Source organism: Etheostoma spectabile, chromosome 19 (assembly GCF_008692095.1).
Source record: "Etheostoma spectabile isolate EspeVRDwgs_2016 chromosome 19, UIUC_Espe_1.0, whole genome shotgun sequence".
Classification (NCBI taxonomy): Eukaryota; Metazoa; Chordata; class Actinopteri; order Perciformes; family Percidae; genus Etheostoma; species Etheostoma spectabile.
This window is the reverse complement of record NC_045751.1, coordinates 4035209-4056665: the sequence shown is the minus strand read 5'-3', so window position 1 is coordinate 4056665 and position 21457 is coordinate 4035209. Positions and strand designations below refer to the sequence as shown.

Genomic DNA, 21457 nt, shown 5'->3' with positions numbered 1-21457 from the left:
AGTCTCTCTCTCTCTCGCACACACGCACACACACATATGCTCACAGCTCCTACAGCCCTTTTTAGGCCCTTTCTGCTCATACCACTTTACTCAACACAGATCATCACTGTTCCCGCAAGACCTCGCTGGACAAAAAGGAGAGATGAAGAAAGGATAAAATGATTTGATGGCTTTGAAACCTTCCAACACGACTAGATTAAAGGGATAGTACCGTTTTTTACCGCCCCTCCCCCCAACCCCCCAGCAATCGTGAAATCGATCAGAGAGGGAGATTTTCCAACAGTTACCTCTCAAATACGTTCACATAGGCAAACATGACACGTTACCCTAGCTTTAACAGTTTCTGTCTCACTTATTCTCATATACTTTATACCCTTTTTTTTGGTTTAAATCAAACTAATCTCTTACTGTACTTAATATAGATATTAAGAGAAATGCACTCGGTGTAAGAAAGACTACATTTACCAACCCATTCAAGAGATCAACGTTTCCAAAATAGAAAATTGTTGAGCCAAAAAGAAGCTGAGAAGCATGACAGTGTAAATTATACATTTGTATTCTTTCCTTTTTTATGATGGGTATTATGTGTAGAGTTTTGGAAACATATGCCGTTTAAATCTACTGTAGAACTCCTTGACAGTAATATTTTTTTTCCCTCATAGCAAGCCAGAACCAGGGAGTAAAGTTAGCATTAACACAACCCTATCTGAAGGCAAGATTGTTTTGAGCTACTGGTGTTCTATCAATTTCTTTAAGTGCTGTTCCAATCTGTCTATTACTGTATATATTTACCACTACAGCACCACCATAGTAAGATGTCCAGCATTTCTAAGACTAGCCATCATAGACTTAACAGTTACTTAGCAACAGCCATGAAGATGCTGTACAAGCCTAAACTCAGTGTGGAGATGTTGACGTATATGGCCAATCAGTCACTCTCAAACCTCACACCACCCAGTGGATCATAACTGAACAGGCAGAGCTTGAGAACAAGATGAGCAAGTTTTTCACTGTGCTGTACCTTTGGCAGACCAGAGACTTTACTTGTTTTGTTTACTGGTAGGATGAAAAAATACAGCAGGGATCAGGTTTTCATATGCAGTGGTTTCAATAGCTAATAAACTGGCTGCAGGCTAGCCCTTCATACAAGCTTGGTTATTGGCTGGCTGGGTCGTGAAGTGTGCTGCATGCCTTCTAGGTCGAGGAATAAACTAACTTAAACAAGTTGAATGAGATGGCATTACATAGTAGTGTTGTGTAGACATTACAGGATAAGTATTATTTACTGTCATCTTAGGAATTTGTGTCATTTAAGGCATGACCGAACAGAGAGATGTCAAGCTTAAACGTAAAACCTATTTTAACCCCGATTATATGACTGTTTATACTCTTTTATTATTAAATAAAGACAGATGTCTATGGAGATAAATCCAGAAATTCAGCCTTACATTGTATCCCTGGTGGCTTAGAAGCTAAACAGACTTGATCTGTTAACTGTAGCCTACAAGCCAAGAGACAGACATGGTAAAATTAGAAGTGATATTGAGGAAAAAAAACATTATTCAGCATCTAAAAAGACTAATGTTGACGTTTCCAGGTTAAGTTTCTAAGCCGTAAGCTGCATTAGTGAGAGTCTGTGTCAAAGATCGAATGGCGTCAACATCCTGCTGATGTAAAAAAAAAAAAAATGTGGAGGTCACTACTTGATGCAAATAAGACTTTTAAAGATGATTAGTCAACAGAAATTACACTTGTCATACAGTAATCATTCATCACCATCATAAAGATGAGATCAGAAAAAATGTAGAGTAATGGTTTTGTTGATGCTTGTTTTTGTGACAATTTATCCATATAATCTGTTGCACGTATAGATATTTTGATAATTGGTATGCATAATAATGTACTCGTTTTGTTTTTTTTTGACCTGCTGTGTTTGTCGACAAAAGGATTTTCCCTGGCTTGGACAAGGGATTTTAGTCCTGTGAAAAGAAGTGGGGTCCTTATTTAAGGTTCCCACAGACTCTGTTTTTTGTTGTCAAAGGTGGTTAAGTGCTTCTCATACAGCCTCAATCTGCTGTGTAAACCCACCTTAGTTATGAAAGTGCCTGGGAAAACCCCGTCTTTGTGTATTAAGTGTTAACTTTACTCTGGCGTGTCTTCATTGAATGAAAGAAATGGAGGAATGACCGGACTGTGTCTTGTTGGTCATTTGTGTGAACTTTGTGTGTATTTGCTGTCTGTATGCTTGTCTTGTGTGTGTGCTTTGTTGTTTAGCATGCTTGATGTTTTATTGCTTTATAGTATCTGTTTCGAGGGCTACTTTGATATTTTTTTAGTTTTAGTCCTTTTTTTTTCTCTTTTTCTTCCAGCCACGTGTCACAATACACGGTGGAAGGTCTTCGAACATGTTCCTCAGCTACCTTAAATACCGACGGTCTATGCAAGTGGCATATCAGTTCAGCCTCAGGAGACCCCCACCCTTTTTGTGACAGTTGTCTAGTGAAACCCTCCCCACACAAATGTCAGGCTAAAATTCCAGCAGAGCAAATGTCAAGGTGGCCCTCTGGCTGTATGTGGTTTTGTCTGCTCTATGTTGAAGTCTTGCTCTGTTGCATGCGTCGTTCAGCAGTGAGCTTGGGCTGTTCAAAACCTGGTTGGGAACGCTGGAGAGAAGGTACCACTCCAACACATAGACTGTATTCTAAGTGAGGAATAGGCACCTTTTTCACAGAACATAGTCTATGCCCTTTAGTCCCACCCATTCCTGTTTTCTTCAGCTGTCTCCAAATACCCTTCTGAAAAATGCATTTCAAATACCATTCTCATGAATTAAGATTATTTTTAACAATCTATTTTACTGCATGAGCATTCATGATGCACACGGGCAGCTCCACATTTGTATATCATAGAGGTGCAATGTACTATATGCAAATCATGTATGCCCAGCATGAAAATCATTCAGCTGCACCATCAGCCAAACCATACTATAACACACCTTTTTTACGTACGTACTCTGTTACTACTCTTTTTCCTAAAGGTCCCGTATTGTAAAAAGTGAGATTTCCGTGTCATTTTAGATTATAAAGCAGGCCGAGGTGCTTTATAAATACTGTGAAAATTAAAATGCTCCATCCACAAGCCAGCAGGACGTCTGTAGGGTTGTGATGTAACAACTTTACTATAGGTAGAAAGTGCTGCTACAGTGCTGTTACGGTCTTTCTCCGGCTGCAGTGACAGTGCACCGAGAGCTCAGATGCGGAATAGCCCTGAAACGCTGACCAATCAGAGAAGACTGGGCTTTTTTTAGGGGGTGGGCTTAAAGAGACAGGCGCTAAAGCGGAGCGTTTCAGACAGAGGGTGAATACAGGTATATTCAGACACAGTATGAAAAGAAATACTGTGCTTTTTAAACATTAAAGGCTGTACACATGTTCTAGAAGAAACCCCAAATACAGTATGAACCTGAAAATGGAAAGTGAAAATAGAATGCTTTCATATGGCGAAAGAATTGGAAAATATTACATCCATTTTCTTCTTTGCAATGTGTATTCCTTCCCAATCAACAGTCATCTTCATTAACTATAATGTGTCTCACTGGTCCCCACTAACCTGCCTGATCTATCCTTTCTTTCCCAGCATCTGTATCCATAGAAATGCTGTCTTTATCTGGATAGATACATTTTGTCCTCTGTGCACAATTTTCACAACATATCCACATCAAATTAAAGGATGTGTCGACGCTGTTCATCACACAACTGTAATCTTGAATGACAAGATCCTTAAGTGTATTATAGGACTGCATGGGATTGCTTTTTTAATCCATCTCATATCATTTTTGACTCCCACTCCATCCCACAGGGGGGAAACAACACATGTAGTCCCTAAAAACTGACAGTGCCATTATTCAGCTAGCCATCTTTAAAAGATGTGGAAACTACATGAATTTCGGATTTTGTCCTTCTTTCTTGATAGGTAGTAGATGCAGAACAAATGATGAAATGTCAGACTACCGATTGCAAGGGATAGCATGTAGTTGTGTACCAACCAAATGTCTAGTCTAAAGATGGAGTTGAATTGGACAGAGTGAGGGATACAAAACAAACATACTTAACCTTTTTGGTCACTGATTTTAGTAGTGGGCCAAGCATTTACTTTGCTGTTAAAGCCTAGTAATTACACCCTATTTTCATATATGAAATGTTGTCATGATGTTGTGACGACCCACATTAGAGCAACCATATCCTGCACCTGCATCATTTGTCTTATGTGGTATCCCAGTCCCATTGCAGCCCTCTACAGTGGATGGTGCATTTGTATTAGGTTCTCTATTTATTCCACTTTCAGTTTGTGTGCTTTTGCCATTTACGTTTATTCTGCATGTGTACTGCTGCCACACACATGCTGAAAATTGAAATGCAAGTTTTTAGCTCAGGGAAGTGTGTGCTTGTATCTTTGATTATATTAGCTTGAATTTTGTGTGTGTGTGTGTGTGTGTGTGTGTGTGTGTGTGTGTGTGTGTGTGTGTGGTGTGGTGTGTGTGTGTGTGTGTGGTGTGGTGTGTGTGTGTGTGTGTGTGTGTGTGTGTGTGTGTGTGTGTGTGTGTGTGTGTGTGTGTGTGTGTGTGTGTGTGTGATGCCTTGCCCTACAGTTGACGCTATAAGGATTAACTGAGTGTGTGAACATGTGTTAGTAACCTGATGTAGCCCTAAATATTGACTTGGGTGACTTAAGGGATTATATGAAACATCAGGGCGAGCAGAAGTTAAACAGATATAGATACTTGTATGACCTTACTCTAAGGTAAGTAGTACGTGAAAAGGAAGGGATTGTCTGAAGTGTTTGTCTAACGCTTTATTCCTGTCCCACACCCCTCCCCATCCCCTCTTGTTAAAACTCTTTCCTTTCTTTCTACTCCTCCTGCATCACCTCCTACCCCTCACACCTGTCGTACTGGCTTTGTTTCCTGCTTTCTCTTCTTATTTCCTGCCCAATCTTTGTAACCCTGAATTCTTCTTCATTTGCACCTCCTCTTCACTGCCTCCTCTCTCATCACACCTTTCAACCTCTTTCCAATCTCGCTTCCAATTTTTTTGGCACCTCCTTCATCTTCTCTGCATCCACCTCTCTTCTACACCCTCCCCTCCTTTGTCTCCTTTTTATTTACCCTTCCTCCCTCCCTTTTCCTCCTCTTTCTTTCCACTCTTTCTCTATAGTGCCCCTACTCAGCGGGCGCCCGGGGCCTCCCCATCTGCCCACAACATCAGCAGCGCTGCCGCATCAGACCGCACCAACTTCTCCCGAGGGGTGGGGATCCGCAGCACATTCCATGCAGGCCAGCAGCGGGGTGCCCGGGACCAGCAGGGCTCCGCCTACCCCGGCGGGCCCGCGTCCCCATCACTGTCACATGGCAACAGCCAGGCCCGGAGGACACACGGAGCCACAGGGATTTTCAGCAAGTTCACGTCCAAGTTTGTACGCAGGTGAGTGGCAGAAAAGAGAGAAGCCTGGGAAAATGGGAAGGGTGAGTATTTCTACTCTGGTTTAGTCATTGAGAAGAGAAAGGAAGTAGCAAGACAGATAGGACAGCAGACGATATGTGGCAGAAGAAGAAAGTTTGTTGCTCGGTAAATGCAGAGCCGTCGTGGTAGCAGCTGTACTTATGATCCAGCTACACTGCCGCACAAGTACATGTTGAAGCTTTTTCTGAGTGTTGAGGTTTCAGCTTTAAAGAGAAAATGACTAGGTTTACGTTACAAGTCATTTCATGTGCTCATTTCCTCTCAGGAACAACGCACCGTACGTCCATGTCATCACTGGTTTTCAGAGTGTTTCTTTAAAGGGGCTGGTCTCATCTCATCCCTATCACTAAACTTGTGCTGATCTGTAACTCTGCTGGGAGTAGAAAGGGAGAGGAAGGGAACAGCTGTGTCTCCTCTGTAATTTTGTTTGGAGCAGTGGTGAGTGAGGAGTAATTTTGGTTTTGGTTCCACGTCTGGCCCAGTCTTCATCGCAGTTCTCTACTGCAGGTTGCAGCACTAAAACTGCTCTTATGGGTACCTCGTTGTAATCAAAGCTAAACTTGTTTTACTTAGATTTCGACTAGATCGGCTTTGTAGCTTTAATTCAACTCTGGTTTGTAAATACAGTAAGGTGAAGACAGTACATTGTGGTTATAAAAGCAGAAGGGAAGGAAAACCCTGACTAATGTAATTTCTATCAACTCGGACTACAGTGTCTTGTGACATCTAGACCAAGCCCAGTGGTTTCTGCTAGTTCATAGAAAAACACTAAGACAATGTTTGATCTAAATCATGTATGAAGGGCGATGAAGTCTGTGCGCAGCGAGTACAGAATGGGAGACAAGTAAAAGGCCACAGATGAGAGAGGAAAAAAAGCAGCAGCGTGGCTGACTGGCACCTCACAATCCGAGGCCGCAGTAGAAATGGATGATGTGGTAAAGTTGAGATGGTCGTCATAGCTTCTGTGTCACCAAACAGCCCTGGAGGCTCATTATAAATACGAGTGTTGAAATGTGTGAGAGGAAGGGAGTAAGAGAAAGAAAGAGTACTGCTTGTATTTTCGGTGATACTAGCTTGAAAACGACAAAATTCAAAATGATCACATTCTCTTGCATGCGTGTGTGTGTGAGGCGGAGGAACAGGCACAGCCACTCTCTAGGCCTCCCACTCAGATACTGTAGCGCCGTGGCGACAGTATCCATGGTTACACCGGAGATATCACTTTTCCCTCAACTATAAATACCGCTAGTGGGGACACCTTGACACACATGCACACACACACAGCTTGGCGTGCTGGTAGGAAGTAGAGGTGGTCGAGACAGAGAGATTGTGTTGCATTTGAGCAGTTTGACCACAAACACACACACACACATACCAGTATATGCACTAAAGCTTGTTTTATTAACATATCATATAACCTCACCACTGCATATTCTTGCATGGTCTGGAGTGATATTTCTCCGTCCTTGAAACACATCGGTGTACTTGCTTGTTTGTGTATGTGTGACAGCTTAAGTTGCTCAATGTTTGTTTAAAATTAAGTTGTTGCTTAACCAATGCATTTGCATTCATTGGAAATGTGTCTTTGTGTGTGTAAAGGAAGTGTTTGTTTCTCTCCCTTTTTCTTTTTTTTTAAATCATATTTGAACTTTTCACCTCACAGACGCTTCTTTTCAGGATCACCCAGGACTGCTCTGTATGTGGAGGAGCGCTTCATTTCATGTTGGGAGGGGGAGGGGGGGGGGTGTCTGTGTTCAAACAAGGTCTCTTAATAGAATTTTCCCACAGAGTTCAATAAATCCCTGTAAGGTGTTCCAGTGTGCCCTTAAAACTGAAAATCGACTGCAGTAACACTGATTTTGTTTATTTTTGGTAATTTAATGATGGTTGTGCTTGCTGCTTCAATCCTAAATGAGCTTGGTTCATGTTGGACAGTTTGCTTTAAAGTTTGCTACTCAGAGGGCAGCTTGTCTTTTACAGGAAAGTCATAAATCTATACCTTTTTATATATACGTTTGTTTCTCTTTCTTTCTTTATCCCTCTTTTGTTTTTGTAGAAATCTGTCGTTCAGGTTTCCGAGAAGGTAGGCAACACCCCAAATGTTAAATATAACCCCTTGATATATATACGTATACTCTCTTCTTCATATATATTTTACATATATATATATATTTATATTTCCTCCCCTGTTGGTGTTTCGTGCAGCTTTTTGTTGAAATCTTTCTTTTGTGCCTTGAGCCTTATCTTTTCTCCTCCTTTTTCTGTGGTTGGCCCCTTTTTTGAGCCTTCTGGTTTTGAGTGCCGTGTTTTGGCCCATTTTTATTTATTTGTTAATTTATATTTACTAACTTCCCCCTCATCCCGCTGCCCACTCACTTAACTCACTGACTCCATCATCATGCAGCACAATAACATCTCACCCTTCTTCCTCTTTGTCCCTCCATCGTCTCTCCCACCCACCACCTCCTCATCCCTCCTTTTTTCCATTTATCTACCAAGTAGAGTGTGTGAGAGCTCGTGTTCCCCTGTAGCGTCCCAGATTTAGGTTGAGTCTTAATGGTGCAATAGATCAAACTACTCCCTTTCTACCCTAAAGTCTTTCCTTAGCTTCAGATGCAGGTAATGTTGGCCTTCTTTTGATGGAGGTATTCTCCATATCTTTAAAACACTCGATAAAAATATCTTTAGATCCATAAACAGCATCATGTACTAATTTCCACATTTCCATAAGCATATGGGAGAGAAAAAAAGAACCCCATTGATTTTTAAGCTGTTATCAGCAGGTGTTTTTAATTTTAGTCTGGCGGACTCTTTGCCCCGGATTATATAATATTGCTAACCATTATCCAAGCTAACACCTACAAAACTACCATCCATCTTTGCTTTCATTGGTTTGGTCAAATTAGAGACTGGAGTTGTGTAATTGATGATAACAAGTCCCCAGCTGTAGTTGTGGATGGATGTAAAGGGAAGGAGAGGATCTGGGAGGGATGGGGATTCAGTGTTTCTCAGGCTGCACTCTTTTCTGGAGGCTGCACTCTTGATTTTCTTTCATTGCTGTGTTCTCGCTCTGGCACTGGCTCTCTAACAACAGCAGCAGCAGCAACAGAACTGGATGGCTTTGACCGACTCTGGCTGGAAAAGACCTTTACGCCTCGATGCACATATATGTACATTTGCTCAGACAACATGGCTCCATGCTCAGAGAGATATTTGCACTACATGCAGATGCTAAACACAATGACACATTTTACATTCATATATGTACATGCTGAACACACATTTCACAACATTTGTCTAACACACACTTGCTTTTGAGTGTGTTGTCTGCTTTTCACCAGCTGGTAGAGCAATTTTCCTTTAATCTGGACCATTGCTCCACCTGGTGGTTAGAGGTTGTAGTACTATTTTTTTGATAAACTACCTTTCAGGTTTTCTATATAAGTATCAAAGCTTTTGGCTTATTTAAGGATTCTCATAAACCATTCAATTTGAAAAATGAGTGGGAGAAATAATTAATCTGCCTTAACCATGTGTATACATATGGGGCGGGTTTTTCTGTTTATGATTATATGAATATATTTTAGCTGCATGCATTTAAAGTGCACTTTATGTAGCGGACAGTGCAAGTTCTCAGTAAGTACAGTAAGATGTTTGGTAATCATCTCATCCTTTGTTGTCGCTTGATGTCATAGTGCCCCTCCTCTGGGAGCCATTTTGCATCCTTTCATATTTGGCTAGATCATACTGAGCATGCAAAGTGAATGTTAAATTGTTCACCAGTTTTTTTTCTATTTTTCAAGATATCCTTGTGTAACTTGTTTCCACTTCTCCCACTTGTCATTTCCCATGTGCTACATTTGTAATCATATTTCTGTTGCAGAAGGTATTTTCTATATTTATGTGAATGGGGCAAAACATTGATGATGATTTCCCACAACAGAATGAATTTAGGACCATAAACTGTTGAATTTGTCATGTATGTGTCACTTTCCTTCCATTGTCTGAATGTGTTTTTTAGCCATTTTCTTGTCTTTGTCTTTCTGTGTTAGGTTTGTTTTGTATGTTGTCGAGAGAGAGCGAGAGATTGATTTTATAGGATTTCTAAACAAACCTGTATGTAGGTCTACTGTTACTAATAAAGGTTTTAATGCAGTGCTGGGATCATAAATGCTCCTAACATCCTTTAGCCGCACAACTCGCCCTCTCCGTGCCGACCATTCTGTTCCAAACCATTCCATCCTGGTCCAAATTGTTGCATTTCACATTTTGCTCCCAACATTCCATTTTGTGTGAACCCATTCCATTCCATTCTGTTCCAAATCATTCCATATTACCTTTTGTTCCAAACTTTCCATTTTGTTTGAATCCAATACATTGCAAGATATTGCATTCTGTTCCAACTTGTTGGAAATACTTAAATTCTAATCTAAAATAAATGTATTAAGGTCATTCTATTCCATCCATCCCCCTTTTTTCCCAAACATCCTGCAGCTGGTTGCACCAGCTTTTTCAAAGTTCCCGACTTAGCCTAGTTCAAACCCAAATTTAGTTTCATGAGTCGCTAAATGAAAACCGGTTGCACCACACAAACTAGTTCTAACATAGAGCTTAGGTGTTGAAAAGTGTTTTCACCTGTTAATTGGCAGGGCTAACTGTTGCGTGGCAACCTGAATTAATTAAATCGCCAAAGTAGCTTGCTACTAATAAATAACCTGTTTAGGTAATATTTTAAAATTACTTTTTCCAAAAGTAACACAATGTACCTCAAATAATAAAAACCTCATGCTGATCGCATTAGATCAAATGATCACATAACGTCATTCGGTTAGCATCTCCCACATCATAAATCCTATTAATCCTATTTTTTCATGCACACATATAGATGCCGTAAAATCGTTATGTCTTAACATTAATGCTTGTAGCTGCTAACATTTTAAGGACTTTACACATCAACTTAATAATGGATTTACGAATGGCTGGTGCAGCTCAGTCTTTTCAACTCATTGAACACTCATGATGTCTCCTGATTGAGGAACTGTGAGATGGGGGGGGGGGGGGGCTCAGAGTGGACTGGCATTGGGATCTGCATTGTGTGCTGTGAAGTCATCAGGTGGCTGCCGACTGTGAACACTTGGAGTGGACATGAGATATTTGGGGTGGTTGGATTGGAACATTTCAGGCAGGCATGGCGAGCAGCGCGACTGTGTTCCGCCAGTTGATTGATTACCTTTCTGTGTAAGAGTCCAGTTGTTGCCCTTAGCCCTGAAAAAGACTAAACTTTTGTTGATTTTTCTCGAGGAGTCCGTATGAGGGAGAGGGTCGGGATGAGGGGAGCAGGTGAGACACAGAGCAGCCCGAAAACCCTACAAACCCCCATACTCTTCCAAAACCCGCCTGCCAATCAGTAGACTGGAGCCAATCAGTAGATGATCTCTGAGCTTGTTGTGAATGGCTGGGAGAGGGAGGGGAGCAAGCTGGGATGTAATTGGTTGGTGATGGTGATGGTGATAACGGCTTAACCAATCAGGGGTAGAGAGATAAGCTTTGAATGGTAGCATCCCAGAGAGAGAGAGTGCCGGTGTGGAGGTTGGCCTGCATGTGTGTGTGCGTGCGGATGTGCGAGAGGGGAAATCAGACTTGAGGGTACCCAAATGTGTGTTTGTGTGCAAGCAGACTCTAAATTCACTGTCACACACACATCCACACACATTTTAGCAACCTGAGAGACATGCACGCACAAACACACACAGGGGTACTGAAAGAAATTTTGCTTTTTGTCTTCATTTCATTTCCACGACCTCATCATCTCCTCTCAATTATCCCTTCATTTCTCCATTCTCCTCCTCCCCCTCCTTTTTTGTCTCTACTTTTTAAATAATTCTCTCAATTCTCACACTTTTTTCTTTTTCTCTCTTTGCTTATTTCTTCCTCATCCTCACCCTTTCTTCTCCCTGCCTCTGCTCTCCCTCTCCCTATCCTGTTGTCTCATCTCTTTTTATCTGCCCGTTCTTTCTTCTCCTCCTGTCTTCGGCCACCTCTATCCTTCTCTTCCACCCTCCCATCCCTCACCCAGGTCTATGCTGAGCAGCACAGTGGACAAGTCCGAGAAGACGTCCGGCGGTGTTCTCTCCTCTTCTTCCAACAACGATGAGAACAACTCCTCCCCAGGATCTGGTAACACGGGTATGTTTGCTTTTACTGTTATTATCAAATGGCATGTGAAGAACAAATAGAACACTCACTGGTAGTAACAATGATTTCCTCTCCACTAGGGCTGTGCAATTAAAGCTTTAGTGCGTAACTTTTTGATATTATTGCCATTGCCTATGAGTTTCTACAAAGATAATTAGGACTATCAGCTCCACACAACTCCCTCTATATTAATCAGTATGGTTATGTTCAGAATGTTTTTTTAATCCTCAGTGTCCTCCTTTGTCTACTCGCAACTGCGGGGGGGAGGGGTGGGGGCTCAGAAGGCTTGCACCATGTGGATGCGCCGACTGTTTTGTTGTCATTATTTAGAATTCCTCATGGGAAACTACGTGCTATAGCTTTAATCAAAATTGTAATCGCAATTATGATTTTGGCTCCTAATGATCACAAAAACGGATCAATCTGGGGAGAAAAAAAATATTATTTTGCACATTATGTTTTGCAAGTAAACTGTTATTTGGCTTCTGTTCTGAATGGAAGAAAAAAAGTTCAAACAGCAAACGTATGAAGGGAAATTTCCCAGTTCTAGGTGTTTTCACTGTTTTTTAAGTACAATAATTGCAACATCTTTCCAAAAGATAATGAGTAATCATGTTAAATAATCGTGATTTTAATATTGGCCGAAATGATTGTGATTATGATTTCTTTTCCATAATGTAGCAGATTTTCTCTCCACCTTAAATCATGACGTTTCCCAGTATTCCACCTTAAAAGCAATCATATTGTCATTTTGCTATTGTGGTTTATTTAGCTAAATAAGACGAGGGTCTTTATTTAGATGCTAAAACAATGAGCATGGAATCATTTTTCAGCACTTTCCAATGAAAAATCAAACGTGACACATAACGTCTTAGTCTGCAGCTTGGTGTTGGAGGTTAAAAGTTGGAAAGATAGCTGCAGGGTCTTTGGAGCACTCAGGACTGCTAATAAGGAGCTGTGTTTTAGCCTGGTTTAAGTATTGGGACCTTCAGCCTCTCACAGAGAGTCCAGGCTAGCGGAGCGTCTGTTGTGGAGTCTAAAAGACATTGGCCTTTACCAGGTATGGAGAGTTTAAACTGGGAATACCATTAAAAGATTCTATTAATCCAGGAAATCAGAATTAGGCTAGGCCTGTCCTTTTGTTGTAGTCTCTCAAGAGTCCCCCAACTTTGAACTGGAGTACTTTTTTTCAAGATTATTATTCGGGGCTTTTCACTTAGTGAGTAGATAGTGACAGTGGAGAGACAGGAAAGGGCGAGTGAACGAGTGGGAAAGACACACAGCAAAGGGCCAAGGACTCAGCCTACATGAAGCGCACACTCTTACTGGGTGGGCTAGAGGCCGCCCCGCAGGAGTACTCTTTTAATGGAAGTGAGAGATGCATCGATGATGAAAAATGGTCATTAGTTGCAGCTTAAAGGGATACTTAACCAATTAGCATTAGGTTTTGTATCAGTAGAAACCCAATAGTATTATTGACTGGCCATGCTTCCCTCCCTCATGTCCCCCTGAGACCAGAGGTCTCTGGATTGTGGGTCTAGGAAAAAAAAACTACTAACTAATGCTACCGTTGCGTTAGCGGAACTTTATGGAGCCCATAATGTGTGTGCTCTAAATGTAGCCTGTTTCGTTTGTCGTTTTTATATATTTTAAAGGTGAAACACCACTTGAGCCACAGTGAAACGTTGATTTGTGTATATAGTTGAAATGACAATAAAACACACGAGTTGAGTTGTCACTTGACTGCCTCTCTATGTCTGTAACCCATAGGCGTGGCTTGGAGTGGACTTGTAGGGAAGTGAAGCAAGTGCATTCTGGGAGCCAAAATTACATTACATTACATTACAAGGCACCAATTTATAAACAATCTCACTATTCTACTACATAAATGACCCAATTTAAAAATATAGTCATCTTTCCAGAAGTGAAATATCCCTTTAAGCTGAGAGAAGCTTCAATAACACTTTTTTTATCATTGAAGTGTTGTATCCCAATTCAGTTCTGCTTCTTCCTTCAGGTTATGGTAGTCATTTCTTATTCTGACTAATACCTTAACGTTTTTTTTTATCTCGTTTTTTGTTCTGAGCTCTTTTCTCATTCTTCATGTCTCTCTCCACACTTCTTTTATGTTTTTCAATCCTTTTTCCCTCCCTTTTCTGCTTTATTTCTCCCCTCCCGCCTTTTGTCCTCCTCACTTTATTTACCTCTCATAACTCTTGGTCTTGTTATTACTCTGATCATTTACCCACTCACCACTCTCTCTCCTGTTCTCTTCTCCCTCCTCAGGTGGCACCGGCACCCCTCCTGCCATCGGCAGCCAGAAGGACTCGGCCAAGCCGCGCTCGCTTCGCTTCACCTGGTCCATGAAGACCACGTCGTCCATGGAGCCCATGGAGATGATGCGCGAGATCCGCAAGGTGCTCGACTCCAACAGCTGCGAGTACGAGATGCGCGAGCGCTACATGCTGCTGTGCGTGTCGGGCAACCCGGCGCGCGACGACTTCGTCCAGTGGGAGATGGAGGTGTGCAAGCTACCGCGGCTCTCCCTCAACGGCGTGCGCTTCAAGCGCATCTCAGGCACATCCATCGCCTTCAAGAACATTGCCTCAAAGATTGCAAACGAACTCAAACTGTGAGTGCGGCGGAGCAGCAAGGAGAGATGAGATTAAAGGGCGGAGGTGGGCGGGTGAAGGGGGTGATAGTGAGGAGGAGGATGACGATGATGCTGTAAGCGGGGTGGGGGCACTGTGGAGGTAAGCTACAGGTTGGTAACACTTTAAAAAAAATAACACGATTGTTATCTGGACAAAGGTCTGAAGTAGGGCTATTGGTTCTTTGAGACTAGAAAACGTTTCTTTTCTAGGAGTTTTGTTCCTAAAGTTCACGAGGCCCTGCCAGAAGAAACTCTGAGTCGATTTCCTCTGAGTTGTGAAGTACTTATAGACCGAGGTCTGCTCTCTTCCCTGCTGTTTTTTTTGTTTTTTTGTTGTTGTTTTTTTGTCACGTTCTACTAGACGTTCCACTCTTTTGCATGTCCGATCTGCTCTCTCTGTTTTTAGTAGTCTCACTTTGATCACTTTGACCACTCATGTCACATCTTCCTGCTATTTATTCCGTTTATCTGCACGGTTCTGCTGCCTGGTCTTTTTGGGTAGGAGGGAAACCAGGTTTAAAAAAAGAAATGTAAAAAAATAAATAGGGTTGGATGGAGGACAAAGAGAGTGGAGGAATTGCTACTTTCTTTCTAAAACCCTTGACAAGTGGTGGTGATTGACAGAAAGTTCAGAGGCTTTTTTTTGCTGGAAAACTCAATGGAGTTTTGATTTGTTCTGATTCTCCCCCCAAAACTGAATGGACTCCAACTGAGACAGGACTTTGGTTGCTGGAGCCCGCTGTCTCTCCCTCTCTCACACTCAAAAACACACACTCACACGTGGACACACACAAACGCACACCTACAGATGGACTTTGTATCGAAGAACTTTGCTGCTGTTGGTTAAAGGACCCTCTCCATCCTCCACCTGCCCACCCAAATCTCCCCTTTTTAAAAACAAAAATCCGCCTGATCCATCTGGTTCCACCACCTCCTTTCTCCACACACACACACACACACACACACACACACACACACACACACACACACACACACACACACACTCTCACTGTACACCACCCTCTCTCCCTCTAATTTCAAACTGAACTCACAAACACATCCATCTTTTTCACCTCTTCACTCCCTTTTTTTCTTCCTCATTTTTAAATTGTCCTCACACCATCGAGTCCCAGGAGTCCAGTTCGTCTTGATCCACAGGCATCGACCTGGCTTTAAGTCCGTACTTTTTTGTTTAATTTTTTTAATTTTTTATTTAGCTTCTTCTTTTATGACTTTTAAAAAGAGTTGTGCACTGGAAAAGAGGGGCGGGAGGGAAGGACAGTTTGTCGATGGATGGATTTTTATGTTGCCTTTCTTTGTAGAATTAAACTTGGGGTTTGTTTTTGTTGTCAGCACATAAATGCTCAAATGATTTATTTGTAAGTTTTTTTTTATGTTATCATTTCGGTTGGCATCATGCCTTCATATCCAGAATGTCAACCCTAAACCAACGCATTTGTTGTCTTCTTCCCCCCCCATTGCTCTCTGCAGTGTTCCCAAAGAGCAAACACGCAACAAGGTGTCTTTGAAGTTGTAACAAAAAGTACGTGTGTGAGTGTGTGTGAGTGTGTGTGAGTGTGAGAGAGTGTATTATAAAAGATCACTGAAAGAAAAGAAAAAAAAGAAACCACGACGACAAATGGTGAAATCTACTTTTGATTTGGTAATATTTTTGTGTCGTTGAAACTTTTTGGTTTGCACATATTTGGACTTTTGGGGTTGGGGGGGGTGGAAAGGGTGTGAAGGGTCACGTCGGAGGATCATATCATTGCTGCCTTTTTAGTATAGTGCACCGTTAACACACATAGAAACTCACAGCTCATAGTGCACCCCCCCCCCCCCCCCCCCCCCCCAGGGCAGACAGCAGTTATCGGTGTGTTTAGCGATGTTCATGGTGGTGGTGACGACTACTGCTCGTTCATTTTGGGCCATTTCTTTTCCTTTTCTCTGTCTGTCGTTCTGAAGGCCTTATCGGTCCCGAGAGAGAAAGCAGGCGGGACTGCTTCGCCAAAACGTTCTTATATCAGAGCACACGTTCACGTTCAAAACCACAAACCAGAAGACGTCACTTCCATTCTCTCACTTTGCGTTGATGCTTCAGTTTGTCGAAGCAGAAAAGAAAAACCCGTGCGCTCGCACGGTGGTTAGAGGAGGGGGGGGGGTGACGGGGACGATGTCGGGTCCCATCACCTGGTTGTACCTGACTTAACACTTTTTTTCTTTCTTTCTCACACAATGACACACTGTTGTTTTTCTTATTTTTCTTTCCCGTTTTTAATGCGTCCGATTTTTCTTTAAAAAGTTGATCATTGTATTAAGGTGCTGGGTATTGGATTCTAATTATTATTCTGGCTGTTGCTGTTATATTATCTCTTTCAGGGTTGATTTTATTTTACATTATTTCGTTTTACATTGCTGTAATTTACATTGATTTTGAATGTGTTTTGAGCAAACTGTAACTGTAGTGGTGGGTTTGGGGTTGGGAGGGGTGATCAACTCCTGAAAATGTATTATTTGGGGGTTTTTTTGTGCAAAGACAAAATGATGAAAAATTACAATGATAGTAATAAAAACAATGATATAATGATAGTCTGACTGTGAAATCCATTCTGCAAAAAGCTTCATGAATGCGTTGAGTCAGATGATGGTATGCTCTCGGCGGGTGGCACCACGAGGTCCATTTCATCCCATTCTTAACTTCAGTCAGAAGTTGAACAGTTTCCCCGTTTTTAAAGGTCTACACTCTTCATTGTAATGCAGCTCTAATATCGGTAAGACAAATGGAAAAAAACAAGTGACATTGCTGCTTAACTATTTTAAAATAACTCTGGTGCCATGTACCACCGCAGTGTTCTGTATCAGGAGCCCAGCGGTTGTATAACTGACAGCTTGGTTTCAGATTCAGCATGAAGATAAAAAAAACAACCCTGCTAGTTCAGATCCTGTGATGCTCCACTCTGATTACTGTGCACGTGTTAAAAACTGGGTCACTTTCAGGTGTGCAAGACATATTCCTGAAAATCAAAGGGTTGTTGCACCAAAAACATTTATACATGTAAGTATATCTATTTTTTTTATTTATATTTTCAGACTTTGTAATCTCACATTTGACAGCAGTTCCTGTGTAGGATAATTGTTATAGTTGTTATATGTAAATGCAAAAAAACTCAAAGGTTTTAGAACTACAGTCCCTGACAAAAGTCTTGTCGCTTGTGTACAAATTGACCTGAAGTGCCGCTGAAATATATTTCTAATCAAGATTTATTTACAAGAAATGGCTCATTTTAATCCCAACAGCTTTTGTAATAATGTTTCAGTGCAAAAAGAAACAAATGTTTACAGCTTGGTAAAGCCCATTGAGTCAATTTTTGCAAAGACATAAGTGTTGTCGCCTTGTCATATGAGCTTCACCTGTGACTAATAATGGATCAATTAGGTCTCAGGTGTGTATAAAAACAACCCCAGTACACTAGACCTTCACATCAACTGCAACTAGACCTCTGCAAACATGCCTAAGATTCACCCTGAGACTAAAGTTTGGATTATCAAGAGGCTGAAGACCAGATCCACTGCTGATGTGGCAGACACCTTCAATGTGTCTCAGTGTCAAGTACAGAGGATTAAAAAAACATTTGAGGACACTGGAGATGTTTTTGACAAGCCCAGGTCAGGCAGACCCCGCAAGACAACTGCTCGAGAGGACCGTTTGTTGGCTCGAAAATCTAAGGCCAGCCCATTTTCCACTGCAGCAGAGCTCCACCAGACCTGGTCCCCTGAAGTCCCTGTGTCAACCAGAACGGTTTGTCGGATTCTGTCTTGAAAAGGCCTCCATGGTCGAATCAGTGCCCAGAAGCCAGCACTAAACAAAAGATAATTGAAAATCCGTGTGGCATTTGCCAAGGCCCACAGCCTGCTAAAAGGATGGACGCTGGAGAAGTGGAAGAAAGTGGATTTTTCAGATGAATCTTCTGTTGAATTACACCACAGTTTCCGCAAATATTGCAGGAGACCTACTGGAGCCCGCATGAATCCAAGATTCACCCAGGAAACTGTGAAGTTTGGTGGCGGAAAAATCATGGTCTGGGGTTCCATCCAGTATGGGGGTGGAAGGCAACATCAATAGTCTCAAATACCAAGAAATCTTAGCTACCTCTTATATTCCCAACCATAAAAGAGGCCAAATTCTGCAGCAGGATGGTGCTCCATCGCATACTTCCATCTCCACTTCAAAGTTCCTCAAGGCGAAGAAGATCAAGATGCTCCAGGATTGGCCGGCCCAGTCACCAGACATGAACATCATTGAGCATATGTGGGGTAGATGAAAGAGGAAGCATGGAAGACCAAACCAAAGAATATTGATGAACTCTGGGAGGCAGCAAGACTGCTTTCCTAGCTATTCCTGATGACTTCATCAATACATTGGATGAATCCTTGCCAAACCCCATGGATGTAGTCCTTCAAGCTCATGGAGGTCATACAAAATATTAAATTTGAATCTCACAGCACCACTTTAATTTGCTGACATATTTTAGTATTTGCAGTAAATTTGTTCAATTTATGTGTAGGCGACAAAACTTTTGTCTTGCCAAAATGTGACCTTTCTGTCTTGTTTAAATAATAAATCTTTTTTTTAGTGAAACTAATTTATTTCACTGCATTGAACATCATTTGGGAGGGTTTTAGCTTTTCATATGAGCTATTTCTTACACCAATTGATTAATTAAAAGTCAGGTTAATAGCAGGTGTTTCTACAAAATAGATAAGCAACAAGACTTGTCAGGGACTGTAGAGTTGGCATCCCCTCTAGAAGAGTGGGCTTCAGAATTAGTAAACGAAGCAGCTCGATTGGTTGGGGTCAGGGGATAGGACCTGTACACGGAAACATGGACGCCTGGCCAATAGTAGTGTGTGGATGCAATTGAGGGGCGGGTCTTGTCGTGGCCATAGTTGGATTTGTAATATCCCATGCGGCGCACACTTTTATTTCTCGTTACAAATACGGACGTGCGTTACCTCATGGGGCCGTGCACGAGCCTCACGCTCCTCCCAAGGCCGTCCCATATTTGTCCTAATAAAGTCCATATCAATCAATCGGTGAATATTCCAGCCTTGTGAAGGAGCCCTTGATGACCAATCATGAAACATGAGTCAGTGATTGGCAGATCGAGGTGCTCTTCCTAAATCTTCGAAGCCAAGTCGACCATGATGTTGATTGGTTGCAAGATGCAGGCCATCGGAAACTGTAGGGGTAATTATTTATTGTCTCAATAGGTTAATTAAGTCCAATAAACAGGTAGTGGATTGGATCCATATTGGCTTCATCAGGGTCATTAACCCTTGTGTCGTGTTCGGGTCTGTGGGACTCGTTTTCAGTGTTTGCTAAAAGAAAAATGCGAAAAACATTTCTAATTTCTTCTAACTCAAACTCATTGGCTATGTAGAACATAAAATATAAAAAATGTATTACATATGAGGTGTTCGGGTCTACAGACCGAGTGTAATAATTGTAGGTGCTATGAAACCTAACTGTGTCCTAACGGCCGTGTGTATGTAGGTGTAGGTGGTTTGTGGCTGTGTCTGAGTGTAGGTGTGTGTGTGTGTGTGTGGCTGTGTCTGAGTGTAGGTGTGTGTGCCTGTGTGCGGGAATGTTGTCTTTCTGCTCACCTGCTGCTAGCACTTTCACCAGTTCTGATTAAGTTCTAAGAAATAAGCACCGATAATGATCAAAAATCTCGTTTACCTTTTTATAATTGAATTGAATTTTCTCACAAAAAACATCTGATCATGAATGTGATCTCACAGAGGTAAATCGCAAATATGAACCATAAATATGTGTATATCATTGGTAATTGAGCTAAAGTAAAAATCTGTTAAGTATTTTTACATAAATTGTTATGTCTGTATTGATTTAAAAGCCTAATACCCCGGGAACCACAATATGACACCACACAAGGGGTTAAGTGGCGCAGGTGTTGTGGATGCAGAGCGCACAGCCTGCATCCACAACACAGGACGTTATCCCTGTGATACCTCGTGTTACCACTGGAGGGCACTAAACCGCAGTCTACAAAGCCCTGGGAGCGTTACGCACCATCACACGCATGGTCAAAAGGTTAAACTGGGCACAGTTTTACACATGGAAATTCTTTATAAATCCTGACTTTTGCGAGGAATGGTGTAACCGCAAATCCCTCTCTGCTTTAAGCAACTTTTTCTTGCGTGACAGGTTTTATAAATGAGGCCCCAGGAGAAAATTAACTTTGAGCCTTGTTTGTCTCAGGACCAATATCTCGCGAGATCTGGCAACAGAGAAAGTAACGTCGGCCAACGTTCGTGAACGCCTTAAACAAATCTCCGTAAATATCTAGCGTTAGCAAAAGAACATAAATCATTCAAATATACCTTTTCATTTAATCATGACGTTCACTACACGTTGATACGAGGCCACGCCCCTTTGGGAGACCGGAAGTGACCGTTTCACACCCACACCACTGCCAAATGATCTTTGATTTTACACAGGTGTTTTTACTTCGTTGTGTGTGTGTAAAAACCACTTTAATGCTGTACTATTTGGACATTTCTTTATTCTAAGAAAACAGTTCTCAAACACAAACAGTTCAGTTTCCACAATGTAAACAGCTTCTCACATACAGTACGCACAAGCAATTTTTGTAGGAAGGAATACTGCGAGAAACCAAGTCCATCAAATGAGAAACGTAAGCCACTTTAAAGCTAAACCTAGTGATGGGCTGCTTTGATACCCGCTCAGGGTCACGCTGGGCTGAACGCAGTGAAGAAGCACTGCACACAGTTTAAAAAGAAAAAGAGGTTTATCCATGACCTGACTGATCCGAGGTCTGCTTGACAGGCAACATATTCTGCATGGGACAGACAATAAGCAACCCCGTCAGTATCTCATTCAGTCATTTGTTCCTGATGTCACCACAAGCCCTGAACACAAGCAGGGACATAAGAACTAGAGCTTAGCTTAGCATAAAGAGGACCGGCTAGCCTGGCCTGTCCAAAGGTAACTATAGCCACCGACCAGCACACCTAAAGCTCCCTGATGAACATCTGATAAAAACCAAGG

General features: G+C 41.9%; 1 protein-coding gene and 1 long non-coding RNA gene across 13 annotated transcripts in view; one reads left to right on the top strand and one right to left on the bottom strand.

Annotated features, from left to right (window-relative positions):
* mark2b (MAP/microtubule affinity-regulating kinase 2b) overlaps window positions 1-14910 on the top strand; it is a 60264-nt gene extending 45354 nt beyond the window's left edge. For 7 of the 12 annotated variants that reach the window (XM_032544305.1, XM_032544306.1, XM_032544314.1 and 4 more), the window contains 5 exons: window positions 5214-5480; window positions 7576-7602; window positions 10821-10859; window positions 11596-11705; window positions 14001-14910. In XM_032544305.1, the coding sequence (XP_032400196.1) occupies window positions 5214-5480; window positions 7576-7602; window positions 10821-10859; window positions 11596-11705; window positions 14001-14350 (793 nt within the window). In that variant the 3' untranslated portion in view covers window positions 14351-14910. The remainder of the gene's footprint in view (window positions 1-5213; window positions 5481-7575; window positions 7603-10820; window positions 10860-11595; window positions 11706-14000) is intronic. The other 5 variants (XM_032544307.1, XM_032544309.1, XM_032544311.1 and 2 more) reach the window with 5 other exon arrangements.
* On the bottom strand, window positions 3-15526 carry LOC116707135 (uncharacterized). The gene is made up of 3 exons (XR_004336405.1): window positions 15338-15526; window positions 13968-13978; window positions 3-13 (listed from the first exon to the last, which is right to left on the bottom strand). It is a non-coding gene; the product is annotated as an uncharacterized LOC116707135 (long non-coding RNA).
* Between the last annotated feature and the right edge of the window lie 5931 nt (window positions 15527-21457).